General features: G+C 39.8%; 1 protein-coding gene across 2 annotated transcripts in view; it reads right to left on the bottom strand.

Moving 5' to 3' along the window:
• tmem108 (transmembrane protein 108) overlaps positions 1-18,323 on the bottom strand; it is a 96,378-nt gene that overhangs the window by 32,724 nt on the left and 45,331 nt on the right. For both annotated transcript variants that reach the window (XM_041814813.1, XM_041814812.1), the window contains one exon: positions 8,556-8,639. In XM_041814813.1, the coding sequence (XP_041670747.1) occupies positions 8,556-8,595 (40 nt within the window). In that variant the 5' untranslated portion in view covers positions 8,596-8,639. The remainder of the gene's footprint in view (positions 1-8,555; positions 8,640-18,323) is intronic.

Below are 18,323 nucleotides of genomic sequence, written 5' to 3'. Positions count from 1 at the left end.
ACATTTCAATGACATCAGATCAACGTAATCTAAAATAAAGAGGAATGACATCTGTCCTCACTGGAGATGTATTCATATCTTGGGCGTATAGATAGTGTCATCTTTACAGTAACACAAACAGACGAATTCCTTTGGTTACTCCTGGGTGTGTTCGTCTGCCCGTCTGTGCAGAGTCCAGGTCCCGTGGGGTGGAAACAGACAGATAGGGCACATCCTGTAGCCCTCTGAGACCATCCTGGCGGAGAGCAGGACCATGGGGGTGGAGCGGTGGAGAGGCAGAGCGGGGAGGGAACTACAGATGTGAGCCCCGTGATAAGAGGGAAAAGCTCTCGAAACAGGATAATGGCTTCCTGTTTGAATGCTCCGCAAATTGTTTGTCAGGTTACAGCGGCTTTGAACAGAGACGTGTTTATCAGAGGATCAGGCTGAGGGAAAATGCGAAAACAGGAACAACAAAGGGTTCTTGTGCTGTTTACTGGGATAATAATTTAGCTACTGTGACAGCAGCAAAGGACCTAACAGGAAGGAGAAACATTAAACAAGAAGTTTGTCAAGAATCTGGGGAGAGTGGCAGGCTTCAGGTTATACAACATTACTGACACTACTTGTTTCTGCTGCTGATGTTTGCAGCTTTAACAAGTCCACAAACAGTTGTTAAGAACAATTTAAGAATACAAGACAAGGCCGAATTGGATTGGGAAGATTACTCAAGCCTCATTTCATTATTTGTACCACACTTCACGCTAACAGGCCTTCCAAGTATCTATTTTTAAGGACTTCTAAACACAATTTGCACAAATTGCCTTATTTCTCAGGCTTTGCTTTGAAGACCGGGCTGCCAGACTGAACCTCATTTACTATAAACAAGTAAGTTCCTCCCATTGATTTAGGTGTATTATGTCATCATAGCAGGCTTGCATAAGTACAAAGGGAGTAGTGGCTGAAAAGAGAGAAGAGCAGAAAATGGCACAGAGGCTGACTAGAGGCAAACAGAGAAACTCTACCACTCAGAAACCTATTTAAATGTGATATCATCCATCTAAGTTGTCCTTTATCTGCAGCATCTCTTCTCTTTGCTGCAGCCTCGGGGTGTTTCAGCACATCTGTCTCCTGCAGGCTCACCCAGGGAGAGAAATGAGAAATGTCCCTGAAATGCACAGAGATTTCAAGCAAAAGGAAACTCTGATAGAAGAGTAATTCAGCCTGGGAAGCTCAGGACTCAGCTGAAAGTCCAGCTGGACACAAAGGAAGAGTAAGAACTCTGCTCTTAATGGCAGCATGGACAAAGCAGCAAAAAGAAGGCTCAGATATTGGGAATCACAGGGCAACTCACCATTATCTGATATGATGCGATATCATGTGAAATTTTTATTTAAGAGCTAGTCCCTTGAGATGAATCATCTCATTTCCCAAATATGCAGGGGGTCCCAAATATGCACCCATATGGTGCAATATGACACAACAGGATATAACTTATACTATATTATACAATACAACGCAATGCAATGATACACAATAGAGTAACATACCAGACTAAGCAGCATCAGCTGATCACTTCAGCCCTGTAAAGGGGGGAAGTTCATCAAAGTCTCCTAAGATTCAACAATATTATTGCAGTTCAAGTCCAAGACACTGACAGCATTTTGGGTCTGAGTGGAAAAGGAGAGGTAGTAGCTAGGCACGAGAGTCTTAGCCACACTTTTTCCTCATGTGTGAAGATGTTGCAAAAGGCTGTTGCCTCTACAATACAAAATCAAATCAAAGCTGGACATTGAAAGTTAACTGAGAGCAGCAGTCTCACAGCTGCATCCAAGATGCAAAAAGATCTGATGCACCAAATAAGCCCACAGTAGTGACTGAAAATATTTCAGGCCTGGGTGTAAAAATCTTAAAGATGTACCTCAAGTTTTTATTTTTGGGGAATTGTTCATCTTCAGATAGTCAGATTTTTAAAACTCAACATTTTTTTAGGTTTTATGTTGTGATAAATTCTAAATAAAAAGAGGAATTGTTTGCAAAAATGGAGAATAACGGTGTGTTTGTCATACATTTACTTGTTTTACATGTGGATATGTACCATGAGGGGTAGGGCGGGCCTGAAAATATCTTCATCTGCCAAAGGGGGACCTGGGTGTGGTCAGGGACGGAGTCAGACAGCTAATTACCATTTAACGCCAAAGACACAGAAACAGCTCGTTCTGAGCAGGGCTGATACAGAGGGCTTTTTAGACATGCAAAAATCCTATTCTAGTGTTTTTTGTTTTTTTCAGCAACAAACTTCACAGGCATGTTTTGGAGACCTCTGAGACCAATATAAACTTGTCTTAAAAGGGTAAAACATGTCCCCTTTAATGCCAACAAGACCAAAACGATGCACTTCTAAACGTCAAAGTCACAAGTTCAAGCAGTTCTCAGATTTTTACCTTAAACAATGAGGCCATTGAATGTGTTTAGACGTATAAGTACCTCAGCTTTTTGTTAGAAGAAAATCTGTCTTTTAACCATCATATTGATTCTCTTGCAAAGAAACTGAGGGTGAAGCTGGTCTCGAGAAAGAATCTCATTCAAGCAACATTTTTGCCTGTAATGGATTATGGTGATGTTCTTTACATGCATGCTACCTCATCCTCTCTGAACATGTTGGACTCAGTCTACCATGCTGCCTTGCTGTTTATTACTGGTCTGGGTTTTCAGAGCCATCATTGTGTTTTATATGAGAAACTTGGTTGGTTGTCCTTATACAAAAGAAGGATGGAACATTGGTATATCTTTCCTTCTAAGGCTATTTTACATGAATTACCTTCTTATCTCTGGTCTTTGCTGACTCTGTCAGTAATATTCGTTCTCATGGATTCATCACGAGATTCCTCGCACTCGCTCTGTTGTTGGTCAAAGAGCTTTTAATGTTTTTGCTCCATCGTCTTGGTCAGAGTCACAGGGCCATCTTAAACTTGAGCGTTGTGTTAGTTTAGGGAATTTCAAATCTAGAATTAAGGAGCACGTGGCCAGTTTGCGCACATATTTTTCTGCTGAAAGCTGCTGATTTGTTGATTGATATAACCTTTGTTCTATGTCCTGTTTAACCCTTTACCTACTGACCCGGCGCCGGCGCTGTTTTTTATTTTTCCAGAGTATTATTACCGTAACTCTGTCAAAGTTTGTCTGATCAGAAAATTCCAATGGTGTTGGAAAGCTGAGAATTGTGGGCATGTGCACATATATGGTTCATTACGGTAACTATATGACGTGGGCATTCATAGCAAAACACCACAAGTATCACAAGACCGCTACACAGATTCTCAACGCTTTAACTCCTCGAAAGTTTGCTCAATCTAAAAAATTTGCTGACAGAGAGCTGAGAATCTGTGCTTTCCGGCAATATATGATGTTTGGTATATATATTACGGTAATGTCGAACAGCACCGCGGAAACGGCAGCTTTGGCAGAAGACGGGTGAGAAAAAGAGAGTGAAGGAAGAGAGTGTGTTTTTCTTCTTTTAAACTGCTGACGATTCCATATAATGTGCAATAATAATTAACCAGATGTTGAAAAGTCAAGTTCAAGTACTCCTGGGAAAAGGGACCAAAGCTCTCAGACTTAGGGCATTTCCTAAATATTTTACAGCCATAATAACAAAATATGTCCAAATTGCCATTTTTAGACTCAGTAGGTGAAGGGTTAATGTCATAAATGTGAAACTTATCGTACTGCTCTCCTGGCCAGGACTCCCTTGTAAAAAAGATATTTGTACCTATGGGAATAAATCCTGGTTAAATAAAGGTTAAATAAATAAAAACACAATTTTTTGTTAGTCTTAGTCTAGTTTTTGTCATGGAAAAAACGGCCGTCGACGAACATTTTTAGTCATAGTTTTAGTCGAAATCAACACTGGAATGAGGCCCATGCTAACATTAAGAGCATGATACCACTATTTATTTTTTACAAGACAACCATATAAATCAGGTATCAGGCGTTTCATCTCTTATCAAGCTTCAACCAGTATTTTCTGTGAACCACTGACTGGCATCATGCTGCTGTTGTCTTCCCCTTCTTCTTTTATACTAGTGTAAACTTCTTTATTTGCTGATTAACTTCTCCTTACCCGACTCTCATACATGTCATTAAACCTACTGTGGGAAGTCATGAAGAATTGACTCTATTAGTCAAACCGGCAGGAAAGTCTGTTTAGAGATCTGTATTTTCTAATTTTCTAATTTTCTTTTTTTAAGTACTAATGTGTGAGACTTGTGATTCAATAATTGCACAACATGAGTCCAAATATAATAGATGTCAAAATATCACCGTATAGATACTAAACCAGGGCTACTCTGCACTCTCCACTGCTGGATTAAACCACTGTTTCATGACCCTGCTTCACCTCCGCCGCAGTTTAAAGCACTTCCCTCACAGCAGTCCAGTCCAAGTTTATCACTTCAGAGGGAGGAGGGCAGATTTGTCAGCAGACAGCCTTTTGGCACTGCTGCTCCGAGGTGGAGATTGGGGGTGCATACCAGATTTTATCAGCCTCTTTAGCTAACCTTTCAGGAACATGACGGGTCTCAGCCTGACCCCCCCATGCTCCATATTAATGTGACATTCAGTGCTGGTTTCCTGCCAGAGCTTCCAACATCCACTCCCAGGGCCTTGATTCTGTCTCTTGAATTTAAAGCAGCAAAGCTTTTAAAGCCTCTAAAGACATTTTTTTCATATTTACTAAATGATTTTTTGCTCAAAGGCATCAGACTATAATATAACTTTAACATGGATAACTCTGTTACATTAAAAGCAAACTGAGCTGTATGATAAATATCATTCTGCATTTTGAACATTTCTTAATGCCATATGATATGATCACCATATTGACACTGTGTGGTTGCATCCAGCGTCTTTAAATATGGCTTCCCTCTGACTTTCTTAGGCCCTAACCATGACCGTGTTAAAAAATATGTATTTAAGTTGCTATATTGATAAATATTTAGATTTCCAGTGCTTTAAATTCCTTTTCCAAAGACAACATAAATACTTTCCCAGATATAGGCCAAAAAAAATCACTACAACAATATATCGCTGCATGCAGCTTGTTGATATGTGTATCGTGTAAATGCTGCAACATTAACACTATTAACACGTTTATCCCCCACGGTGCAATCACAAAAAAGCCGGCAGATGGCAGCACTCATTAAACTGCATGATGCAGTTACTAAGAAACGCGTTACAGTTACTCCATTATGTTTATGGTAACTAGTAGTGTAAGGAGTTTCTTTACAAAGTCATCAACGCTGTTACAATTACAGAGAATCAGAATAACACGTTATCCATTAGTGTTTCAGCTGATGACCCCATGATAAAGGTTAGAAAACATCTGGTTGGCAGGTGTCATGACGCCATAAGCACAGTAGCATCCTGGGAGAAAGAGTATATGCTTGCTGCAAAGACACCCACACCAACACACTCTGGGAGACGCACATGCACACTATGCCTGAGCACCCTAGGGCACTCATTTCTAAAGTCTGGGAATGGGCAGGGTGTGGGAGATTTTTTTTGGGACTTCTTCGCTACTGACCTGACATGCCAGATGGATGTGTTTCAAACATCCATCTGGGGAACCTTCAATAATAAGCGTTTGGGAAATGGCAGAGGCTTTGAAAAAAACTCAGCGTGTGATTGGATGAATGTTCTGTCTGTCACATCTTTACGGGCCAATCAGAGCAACAAAACACATGACGTAGCCATGACCGAGGTGCGCATGCGCAGCATGCAACATTTCAAACATTTCAAACATTTATGTCTAATCTTAAAACATTTTTAACATTAATATATTTGGATATTTTGGTTTGCAAATGTCCTTAAACAACTGTCTTTCCCTCTTATTCAATCATAATGCCATTAAATACCCCTTTTTCTTTTCTTTTTTTGGCAACTTTACAACTTCTTTTTGCCACTTTTCCCCATTTTTTCCTGTTTCATCCCATTTTTGCCCTTTTTGCCCATTTAAGCTACTTGTTCATTCTTGCTATGTCTTTTTACCACTTTTTCCCAATTGTTTGCCATTTTATCCCATTTTTTGCCATTTTTTTAGCCATCTTTTTGCCACATTGTCCATTTAAGCTACCTATTGCCATTAAGTACCACTTGTTTCCCTTTTTCCCCACTTTTTGCCCACTTAAACTACCCTTTGCCATTACATACCACTTGTTTACTCTTTTTGGCCCATTTTTGCCATTCTTGACTGCCCATTTAATTCACTTTCCACTCTTATTTTGTCACTTCTCACCCATTTCTGCTACTTTCAGACCATTTTTCCATGTTTTCTCCCCATTTTCACCCATTTTTTGCTGTTTTTTGACCATTTTGCCACCTTTAACCTATTTTTATTACTACTTCAAGCTGTTTTTGCCACTTTTCACCCCTTAGATTGTGGCTCTTGCAAAGGTATTTTTCAATAATTTGGCTCTTTGGTTGAGTAACACTGGTCTATAGCATAGTCCCTATAGTAACTATAAGTCTGTCGATTTTGTTCAGTGCACAGCAGAGGTTCACAAAGCAAATCACCTTTTTTCTGGTTTATGGTTCCGTGCCTCCCCTGAAGCTCTGTGGCGCCCCCCAGGGGAGGCCTGCCTCACACTTTGAAAACCACTGCCCTAAAGTACTGCTCCTCGTCGCTGATTGGTCCTGTCACTTTCTAACCGGGCCCAAACGGTTCAGACCGGAGCTTTGCAAGATGGATGCGCCGGTGAGAAACAAGGAAACGGGCGTATCCTTCTGCTTTGCAAGGTTACTTTGCTACAGGATTTAATGGAACATTTATGTCTGCTGTACACATTATAGCCACAAAGGGGAGCTCCACCCCACTCACCTTTCCACCAATAAAACACAAAACAAGGCTCTACAGCGACTGGATGGCAAAAGAGCTTAAGTCACAGTTGTGGATGCCTGGCCAATGTTAAGGAACAAACAGCCACTGAAGGTCTAAGGGGCTGAGCATGCAAAGAAAGCCAAGGTGACGAAGGTTAAGTGTCCCCTTCCAGGCTTATAAAATGTGGTCCAGGTAGGTAAGTACCAGGTTTAGTCTGGGATTAATAATATTCAATCTAGCAATGGCCATCGGCTCAACCAACCAACCGAGGATGGCACAGAAGGCGGACTTAATAAGCAATAACGTACCAAAAACAAAGTTGTTGGGTCACTATGATTTTTACCTTCTAAAAGAGGGTCACCAGAATAAAGCTTGCTCTCGTGTGAGCTTTCTGTCTTGGAAATACCAACATTCCCCCCCCCCCGAGATAAAGGACAAAAACACTAGAGAGTTGTAGTTCCTGTGCAGGAAAGAAAACTCTGTACACCGGCAAGAACAGTAATCCTAACCTAATGAAGCAGCCAGCTAATTAACACACTTCAGGTGCAGCTCATGTTAGCTCAGCAGGCCAAGGTGGAGCCTCTCCATTCAAACAACCAAGGCTTTATTTGAAACCAGTGCCAGCTGCACCAAGGAAGAACTAAACAGACTGACAGCAAGGTGTTGTTGAAGACATGCTTCAACTGTCGAGCCTGCTGCTTTGAGAGAAATAATTAGCAAAATACTGATCAGATGAAAGTAAGTCCACCACTGAAACTTGAAATAATTGTTAAACCCTGTCAAGAAGTTTAGAAACTTTTCAACTGTGTTCTATTGATTCACCATTTTCAACCATAATGATAATGACTAAAAGTTATCATGAAACTTGGGTTATTTCCTCTCACACAAACACAGTAACACAGTTACTTAAGTATCCAGTTACTTTTAGAATTCAGTAACTCAGCCATTAACTGTACCTAGTTTATCATTTTCAGTAACGATCCCATCACTGGACATGAGTCCTGCAAGCTGTGAATTAAACAAGGTAAAACACTGCAGCAACACCAATCTTATCACCAACAACTGGGCTCAATGAGTGACACTATTAAGTCAAAATTTCTCTCAACTTCCAAACAGGATCAGAAGATCATAAGCGGCATGTTATGCTTTATTTGTAAGGACTTGAGCCAAACAGCAGCACTGATAACAAAGGCTTCAGAAAGCTGCTTCAGGCAGTGTGAGTATCGCTGTTTAAGTGCTACTCATAAGTTTATCACAGAAACTGTGGGGCTGTTTTATGCAGAGGTAAAGCAAAAAGTTATTCCTACAATGTAAATGGGCTTATAGGAAAGGGAAACCAAATATTATATGAAAGGTATAAAGCACAACAGCAAGAGAGGCAACAGAGAAGGACATTTTGAGTTTAAAAAAATTAAATATTTGCATTTGTTTATAGCTTAGTGATTACAAATAGACTATCTTAATTTACTTGGATCTCTGAGGATCTGGATTTAAGTGTTTAAAAATGTACAGTCCTTAAAACTACACCTTTATTAAACAGAATAGCTGCTGTAGTGAATTCAGTGTATGACATATTTATCATAACATGTTCATTATCCCAAATCAATGTGTATTGTGATATGTATTGTATCATGAGGTGTAGGGAAATACCCAGCCCTATTGTGACACGCCTGTGTCCCGACCACAGGGGTCTACTCACTCAGCAGCTGGCAGCGCAGGACCTGCAGGCTTGTCTTCATGGTATCATGTGATCCGGCTCCTCCTCCACAGTGCTCATGGTTCTCTAGTAAATTAAGAAAGAGACACAGCTTTAAGCACCAAAATCAAATCCAAGTAATTTCTAAGTATCAGTGTGATATACAGAGATTAAGCTTTGGCAGTTTAAGAAGAGTAAGCACAGAAGAGAAGGAAGGGATTTCAAACATGATTGTGTGGATTAACCTTGACAGTCTAATCCCTGTAATGACTGCCGGACAACTGTTACCCCTCACAGCGGATAATATGAATTACAGCTAACTACAGTTTTAAAATAAAAGATCAGTAGAGACAGAAGCAGTGGTCAGCCTCAGCTGTCAGGCTTTAAATCAGCATTGGCATCCTGCAGCCTGCGCTGGTCAGTAAAACCAATTACAGAGCATTAAACATTGACCAGTAAGCCTTGTTCTGGGACAGACACTGAGTGTATGTCAGCCAGACAAGCACCCAGGGGTGCTCTTCAGGCGAATGACTAACTGATGTCCTTCTGTTCAATGAAAAGCAAAGCACACGTCTCCTCTCGCCCCCAGAGGAGTGACTTCATGCATGTATGTCTGAGCCTGTTTTCCTCCCTTTGTGGAAATGCCCTTGGGCAACTCATGTGCCCACCCCACTCACAGTCATTGACTCAAAACAAACACACCTACTTCTAAAGAGGTGAATTACAACATACACACACCTAAGCACCCTTCACCCTACCTGCATGAATAATCTGTTGTGAGTGTGACATGTGAAATTGGATTTGCGCCCCCCAGGATGAGGGGTCTGGTTTCAGGCAAGCTGTGTTCCTGTGAGAGATGAGAGGGACGGACAACAAAAGCACAAAGTATAGATGGGTGCCGATCCTTTCATAAGGCTTTATGTCTCATAAGTGCAGCCTTGCTCTGGAGATGGATGGGAGGGAAAACACAGCATCTGAGTCATCCTGGCTTTACAGTCGCTTTAACACCAACAAGCAAAGGCAATATGATAAAAGGATTTATTTTTCTGCAAACAACAGAAACTAAGTTTCTATTCAGCCACGTCATACTGTAAGCTTGCTTTGTCCTGGTGTTGTACTGAAGGTCTGGCTACACATTAAATACAACAGCAAACATATAAAAACAGGGTGGCAGCACTGACCCCCTGTCAGGTTGGGCTGAGGCTTTAGCTCCCTCTACTCCCACTACATTTATTTTGGACCCCAACTGGCATCCACAAACACACATCCCAAATCCACTGACCAGTCTGAGTAGCTTCGTCTAACATCTTCCTAACTGTCTTTCACAAATTCTGTCCCAGCACTGCCAGCTCTGTAAGTAATGAAATGCTGATCTTGCTATAAATCCTCTACATCCCACTTCAACCAGACAAACCTTAACTTTCTATTCTTACTGTTCAGCTTTCGACCCTAAATCTGCATATCCAAGCTGTTTATTCCCATGTGCTCCTTCACAGAATCATCCCAGGAAACCATCAGCTCCATAAAAAAACTGCTGTTGATTAAAAGTCCCTGCCATAATCATCCAAGGATACAGCTAAAAATGTTTTTGACTTGATTACACAAAAGTGTGGGCCATTAGCTCCTTGGAACAAGAAAACACTGAATGACTGAATATGCAAGTTCTTTAGTGTTAAAGACTCATCCACCCATCAGTACGTTTATCCAACCATCCATCCATCCATCCATAACTACCTCCATCCATCCATCCATCAGCACAGTCATCCATCCATCCGTCCATCCATCCATCATTACGTCCATCCATCCATCCATCCATCAGTACGTTTATCCAACCATCCATCCATCCACGAATCAGTACGTCCGTCCATCCATCCATCCATCATCCATCCATCCATCCATCATCAGTCCATCGATCCATCCATCCATCTATCATCCATCCATCCATCCATCCATCCGTCAATCCATCCATCCATTCAATTGCCATCCATCCATTCATCCATCCATCCGTCAGTGCATCTATCCATACATCCATACATCCATCTATCCATCCATCCATCCATCAGTCCTTCCATCCATACATCCACCTGTTTATCCATCCATACATCCATACATCCATACATCCATTAAAGCATTTTTGTAAGTAGTAAATAACATTCATTCAAGTTGTTAAAATTCTTCTTATATAAATTAAGTCAGCAGGATAACCATGTAATAGTGTGCACATTTTATCTACATTATCTGTATTTATCAATAACAAACTCAACAAAAACCTAATTAGTCTACCCTAAGACATTGGTTATGCACTACAAGGTGAGCATATATCATTGCTTGTCCTTTTCTGAAGCCATTGTTGGACTAATTAGTGTGACAGCAGTGTGGGATGTGCCATTATGGATGATGGTGGGATTAATTCTGATCATGTAGCCTAATGGTATATCATTCAGTTAATTTAAATGAGAACATACTGGTGCAGAAACAGTGTCCCACATGGTAGTGGTGGGGGGGGTCTTGATTAGCTTAGGCGGGCCGGTGTGCAAGAAGACAACTGTGACTAAAGAAAAGGCTGTTCCTCAGTTAATATGTAAATGCTAAATTTTGACACTTGTTGACGTTACAAAAACAGAACTGTCGATATCAAATCGTGGCCGTGAAGAGAAGCTGCAGCAGGTAAGAACCTCCTCACAAGCTTTTGAACTTGGCAGCCACATGAGTAGAAGAAGCCTAGAAGCCCTTGACAAGTGCATCCATTTCCCAGGGAGGTGTTTGCCGTTATAATAGCTATTAGTTAAATATATTTTACAAGATTAGTTGAGTAGCCTCAGCGTAAGAGTAGTAATACTGGCTTTAGCCCACTTTTAGTATCGACGCTCACTTTTCTGAATGTTAGCAAGTCCGTGCATACGGACATCCTATATAAAAAGTTAATATGGCAGATTCAACAGTTAAACTTTTTATTTTTTTGTTTTTGTTTTATAAAACATTAAAAAATAAAAACCAATTCACTCATATTTCCACACAGAAGCTTAGCCTCTTACTGTAGCTACCCTACTAGCATGCTAGCTAGCTAGCTAATGACACATAAAATGCACAGCACTCAAACATAAAGGCTAATAAGACTTTAAATGTCCACTTAACATTTTCAGAGTGTTTTATTTCAAATAGAGAACATAAAAAGCACCTTTCCATATTACTTGAGCATGTGTCAGTATTTGGTGATACAAATATTAGCATTTTTTCACTAGCATTGTTAGCAAAAACAGCTTACCCATATCAGGTCCTCATTTGTGGGCCAATCTTGTTTTCATTCAGTGCCCTTAAATTATGCTAACCAACTTAAAGATACTTATATCTAATCATAGATAAGAAATGTGTTACTTACAAGACTAAATTCATAGCCTAAAATAATGAGCACAAGATTGTACTCAGCTGTGACTTTAAAGACTTTTCTCCTTTTAAAGAATAGAATGAACAAAGGCAATGATGTAGAATAAAGAATATAGGACTACATCCACTTTTAGATCAAAAGTGCTCACAATTTTGTTCTTATTTCAGCTGTTAGGAGAATGAAAACAGAGATATTCTGCCTCACCACTCCTAACTCACAGCTTATGGCGTGGGCTCGGTCGTGATATAGTGCAAGTAATTGCAAAAGAGATGAGGCTGCAAGAATACAGTTGTGGAAGCAGCAGAAAATGAATTTTTCACAGCTTCACATCTAAAGAAACAGCCTCGATGCATGCGTCCAAACCCTCTCCTCTCATAATCACTCTTAGAAAAACCATAAAACTGCAGAGGTGGCAACCCTGTCCTGTTCCTTCTCTTTTCCCGTGCTTTAATTTTTTTCGAGGTCACGCTCCTGGCCTAATGAGCTCCATGGCAGGCTGCAAAAAGAGCAGCTGAGCCTCTCCACGGTGATTACACCTCATCAGCTCTGCCTGGCCAACACAGGCTCATAGACACGCTTTTAATTTGCAGGGCATGAGGGGTGCTTTGGAAAGGTGAGTGGGGGAAGAAGAGATAGTCACAGGGCGTGTTTTATTTAAACTTGTTATCACAGAGCAGAGCGTGGTGTTGTTGCGTAAGAAGGACACAACACAGGGACAAAGGAGCGGCCGCTCCGGCCTCCTGCAGGGGGTGTGCAGGTAGAAGATAATATGGGATGACGGTCAGGGTCGTGGCACTGCCAAAACCTGAGGCAGGATGGGAGTTTCACAAGGAGCTGCTGACAGTTCTGCTGCTGCAATACTTAACACAAGGACGACAAAGCAGAATCTGATAACGATTGGAGCAGCTCCGACTTGTTCACTGTTAGGAATCTGGTTATGGATCATGCCCTTGTTGCCATGAGGAACTCCTACTGTGCAGACAGCTGTGTGCTTACACACACATTACCACTGCTCTGCTACAATGCAGACCATCCTTCACTATAACATACAAAGTAAATGAGCAGAATAAGCTAGACAGATATATTGAAAAGACATTTCTTAACAAGGAGTAGCTCACCACCTTCCATTTCATTTAATCATCTACACTGCAATTTTTTTCAATTCTTAAAGGTTAAAGTGCCTTTAAAAGATATTAAAATTCTCCACTGAACTGAGGTCTCATCCACTGCAGAACATTAACCTTGTTGTCTTTGAACCATTTCTGTGCAGCTTGCGCTAAATGCTTCAGGTCATTGTCTTGCTGGAAAATAAATCTTCTCTCAAGTTCTCTTGCAGACTGAATAAGATTGTCCTCCAGACTTTCCTCCATGTATTGCCGCATTCATTTTACCCCCCACTTTTACAAGCCTTCAGTGCCAGCGACAAGAAGCATCCCCACAGCATGATGCTGCCACCAGCGTGTTTCACAGTGGGGATGGTGTGTATTGAAACATAGCTCCTTGTCTGATGGCTAAAAAGCCCCATTTTGGTCACATCAGACCAAAGAAATTTCTTCCAATTGACCAATGAGTCCCCCACATGCCTTTTGGTAAACTCTAGTCCAGATGTTTTCTCCAACAGTGGCTTTCACGTTGTCTCTCTCCCATAAAGCTTTGACCTGGGAAACAGTTGATGTAAGGTCTCTCTCACTAGTCTCCATCTTGCTCGATCAGTTTGTGAGGACGGTCTGATCTAGGCAGATTCACACATGTGCCATATTCCTTCCATTTCTTGATGATGGATTTAACTGAACTCCGGGGGATGTTCAGCGCAAGGTTATTATAGTTAACTAAAACTAAATAACTAAAACTAAAATGTAAAAATCATTTAAGTAAACTGAAACTAAGCTTTACAGATAAAACAAAAACTAACTAAAACTGCATTATCTGCTTACAAAACTAAAATGAAATAGAATTAGAGACAAAATCTCCTTAGTTTTAGCCTTTGACACTAGCACAGTGACTGACATTAACACCCAAGCCTGGAGAGAGTGAAATCACCTGATTTGGTTGGAGATAACTTCACACAATGGTAATTCTATGTCTTAAGTGGTATACAAACATCAAAGTTGAAAAATTACAGTGAAAAGTAAAGACCTTTTTTAGGTTTTGCCCCAGACAAGTATCCCACATTGCCAAAAAACTAAAACTAACAAAAACTAAACTAAACTAACAAACCAGCAGTAAGAACTACGGGTGTAAAGGTACGTGTATTAATACCGTACTGATGTGGTACGGGCCTCTCAGTACGGTACAGACATGCACTGAACGGATACAAGTGCAACGAAGCTCAGAAAACCAGAGAACAACTCACTGTCACACTGTCCCAGATAAAATTGTCCTGTTTAGGAACTCTTTCTTTCCCAGTAAAATACAACAGTGGACAAAGACACAGTAGCACTGACATTATTCAGCAGCCGTGTCACTGACAGCACGTTGTCCAGCGGACCAATCAAAGCGTTTTAAAAAGCATCACTCAAACAAGAACATCACCGTAACGAGGAGGAACAACAAAACATCTCACCAGCCAGTTATGAATTTCCTATGATTTAATAAAAATAATAATAATATTTATATAGCACCTTTCAAAACACTGTTACAAGGTGCTTTACTAAGCACGTTTTTATTCTAACACTGGTGCTCTGGCTCTGAGAATCAAATTAATTCTACCTTCAACTGTCAGCCTCGGAGGAGGGGGAGAGAGGACTCTATCATGTCTGCAGCTGCGTCATAGGTAAAGTTATCCTCAGATTTCAAACGGCTCTAACCTCTTTATCCGCCAAGAGGCTGTGAAAGTTCTCCCAAACTTTGTAGTAGGTCCCATTGGTTAAAAAAGTAATCCAGTGCCGAAGTCCGTGTTGAAATCAGCAGGATAGATGCTAATTAGCATACTTAACAAGCTAACTTATATGTATGATGCGTTCAAGTTAGCTTGGAAATGTTAGTGTTTAAAGAATGGGTATAAATATGTCAATATATCAATTAAAAAACCTAGTCATTCAAAAATGTATTTAATTATTAATATTTTTAACCATTGTAGAAATTTTGGAAGGAGGTTGCAGCATTGTAATTAATTTAAATGTAATTTATTCAGCCTATTTATTTTAATACAATTTAATAAAAAAAAAATTAAAAATTAAAAATTGTATTTTATTCATTTCCTTCAGTTACTGTAACAAAAACGTACCGAACCGTTTCTGACTTTTTGACTTCAAACCGAGGTACGTACCAAACCAAAATTTTTCTGTACTGTTACACTCCTAGTAAGAACTAATTAAAACTAAACTGAAATTTAAAACAAAAGGTAAAAACTAAATAGAAATTAAAACTAATGAAAAATCCCAAACTATTATAACAATGGTTCTGTATCCATCCCCTCATTTATTATTTTCAACCTTTTCTCTTTTGTCCCCATGGTGTAATGGTAGCCAGGAATACTGATTAACCAGTGAGTGGACTTTCCAGACACAGGTGAATATTTTTGCAGTCACTTTTTTTACATTATATTTTAATTTAGTTTACATTACTGAGTAGGAATCTGGTATAATTTTATTGACCTTAACTGATTTATAAAATTAATCAGTAAAAGGGTAGAACATCCAAGGGGGTGAATTCTTCACACAGGCACAATATTTTGGGGGTTTTGTTTTGCTGGCTGCAGAGAGACAGGAGATATAGGGAAGAAGAATGAATGAAGACATGCACCAAGCAGCACAAGGATCAGGATTCAAACCTGCATCCAGCTCGTCAAGGACTACAGCCTCTGTATGGGTGCCTGTTTTACTTAATGAGCTTAACCAGTGCCACATCCTGGAGCATTTCGGCCTGTGACAATCTTTTAAAGACAGGGATGTCGTACATAAACCAGACCTCACATAATGTATTTTATTGCATAAGCAGAAAGGAACATGCAGTGGCTGATGTAACGCCTTCTCTTTGGTGCTTTTAGCAGCCTGAACCACTAAAGAGAGGAACTTTCTTTGTTAGTGCAATTAAATAACTTCTCTCTTCAAAATATATATATAAAAAAAATACAAGAAAACCAGAACAAGAAAAATATTAACTCATTTTGAATTATATGGTAGCAACATATCTCAATAAAGCTGGGACGGGGCAAAAAGGCTGGAAAAGTAAGTGGTACTAATCAAAAAAGCAGCTGGAGGAGCATTTTGCAACTTATTGGGTTAACTGACACAAATCAAATGAGTAACATGACTGGGTTTAAAAGGAGCATTTTGGAGTGGCATAGTCTCTCAGAAGTAAAAATGGGCAGAAGTTCGCCAATCTGCCCTAAAAACTGTTGCACAGTCTCAGGAAAATGCTTTGAATATTGCTCCATTTAAAGTACATAATTTAGTTTGATTCAGAGAATCTGGAGGAATCTTTCACAGCAAGGGACAAAGGCAAAAGTCAAAACTGGCTACTCATGATCTTCGGATCCTCAGGTGTTCCTGCATTAAAAACAGACATGACTCTGATCAGGAACACTTCCAAAAATCATTGCCTGTCAGTACAGTTGGAGGTGCTATCCACAAATGAGAGTTAAAGCTGTATTATGCAAAGAAGAAGCCACATGTGAACACAATCCAGAAACTCTGCCATCTTCTCTGGGCCAAAGCTCATTTAAAATGGACTGAAGCAAAAGGAAAACTGGTGGTGAGATTAATCAAAATTTGAAATTATTTGTGGAAACCATGTTTGTCCTGTGGACTACAAAAGAGAGGGACCATCCAGCTTGTTATAAGCGTACAGGTCAAAAGCCTGCATCTCTGATGCTGTGAGGTTGCATTAGTGCCAATGGCGTGGGTAGCTTACACATCTGGAAAGGTGCTAACAATGCTGAAAAGTATTCAGAGGTTTTACAACAACATCTGCTCCCATCCAGACAATGTCTCTTTCAGGAGAGGCCTTCCATATTTCAGCAAGACAATGCTAAACCACATACTGCATCTATCACAACAGCATGGCTTCACAATAGTCCTGCCTGCAGTCCAGACCTTTCAGGAGCATCGTAACATACAAATAAAATAAGGCTAAGTAGACCCAGGACTGTTGAACAGCATTGATCTGACAACAGACAAGAGTGGGACAACATTCCTCATCCAAAACTCCAAAAGCAGGTCTCCTCACTTTCCAGACATTTACAGACTGTTGTTAAAAGAAGAGGGGATGCTGCACAATGGCAAACTTGGCCCTGTCCCTACCTTTTTGAGATGTACTGCTGCCATCAAATTCAAAATAAGCGAAAAATGTCTCAGTTTCTGTTGTTTAAGTTCTGTTGTAAATAAAATCTGATATCCGGTGGAGAAGACCCTAAATCAGAGGTGTCAGACTCAATAACAGCAGGGGCCAGATTCTGGATTCAGGACTAACCTGAGGGCCTAACAGGGTCACCTTTTTAACCAGAAACTGTCAACCTCATTTCACCAGTAATAGGATATGAAAAAAAAAAACTTAGCACTGATGATAAACGATTTTGACATTCAAAAAGTTAAAAAGATAAGTTTAAAGGCTCATAATCTGAGAAAAGTAAATTTATCAGTTCAAAAAGGTCAAAGCATGAAATTGAAAAATAATGTTTATAAAAGCCAAATGTATTAGATAGAAGTCAATATTATAAGTTTAAAAGGTCGAAATATGAAATAAAATTTGTGTTTCATGAAATTAAAAGACATATGACTCAAATGTTTAAATTGTGAGTCTATAAGGCCAACAATGGGATTATGAAGTCAAAGTCTAGGGTTGAAAGTATGAGGTAAAATACAAAATAGCTGGTTAGAAAGGTCAAAATATCACTCTAAAATTTAAATTATGAATCTTAAAGTTTAAAAATTACATGAGAAGTCAAAATTATGAGTAGAAATGCTCAAAGTATGAAATAAAAAGTCAAAATCCTAAATTTAAGTCCTAATTGTGAGATGCTAAATTGAAAATATGAAATTAAAACACAAATTAATTTCTTTCCCCACATTCTTGACTTCTCATCAAAATTTTTTTACTCTTTACCTTTTCAGATTTTGTGACTTAACAAAGATATCTTAACTCATATAGGATACGTTCACATTTTTATACTTTAGGAAATCTTCAGACCTCAAACTGATGGGCCAGTTATAACAGAAATATGAGACCATCCTGTGGGCCGGATTCAACTGTTCCACAGGCCGGATTTGGCCCCCGGGCTTTGAGTTTGACACCTGTGCCCTAAATCAATCTGGATTACAGAGTATCTTTTACAGATGTGGATCAAACCATGACAGCAAGGAAAAGGAGGATTGGTTCACTGAGGTACAATCACACATGGTCATTATGGATCAATCCCTGTAAAGTATGAGAGCTGGCTTAAACAT

This window comes from Cheilinus undulatus, linkage group 19 (assembly GCF_018320785.1).
Source record: "Cheilinus undulatus linkage group 19, ASM1832078v1, whole genome shotgun sequence".
Lineage (NCBI taxonomy): Eukaryota > Metazoa > Chordata > Actinopteri > Labriformes > Labridae > Cheilinus > Cheilinus undulatus.
Note: the sequence above shows the minus strand (reverse complement) of the source record. Positions and strands in the feature narration are given on the sequence as shown.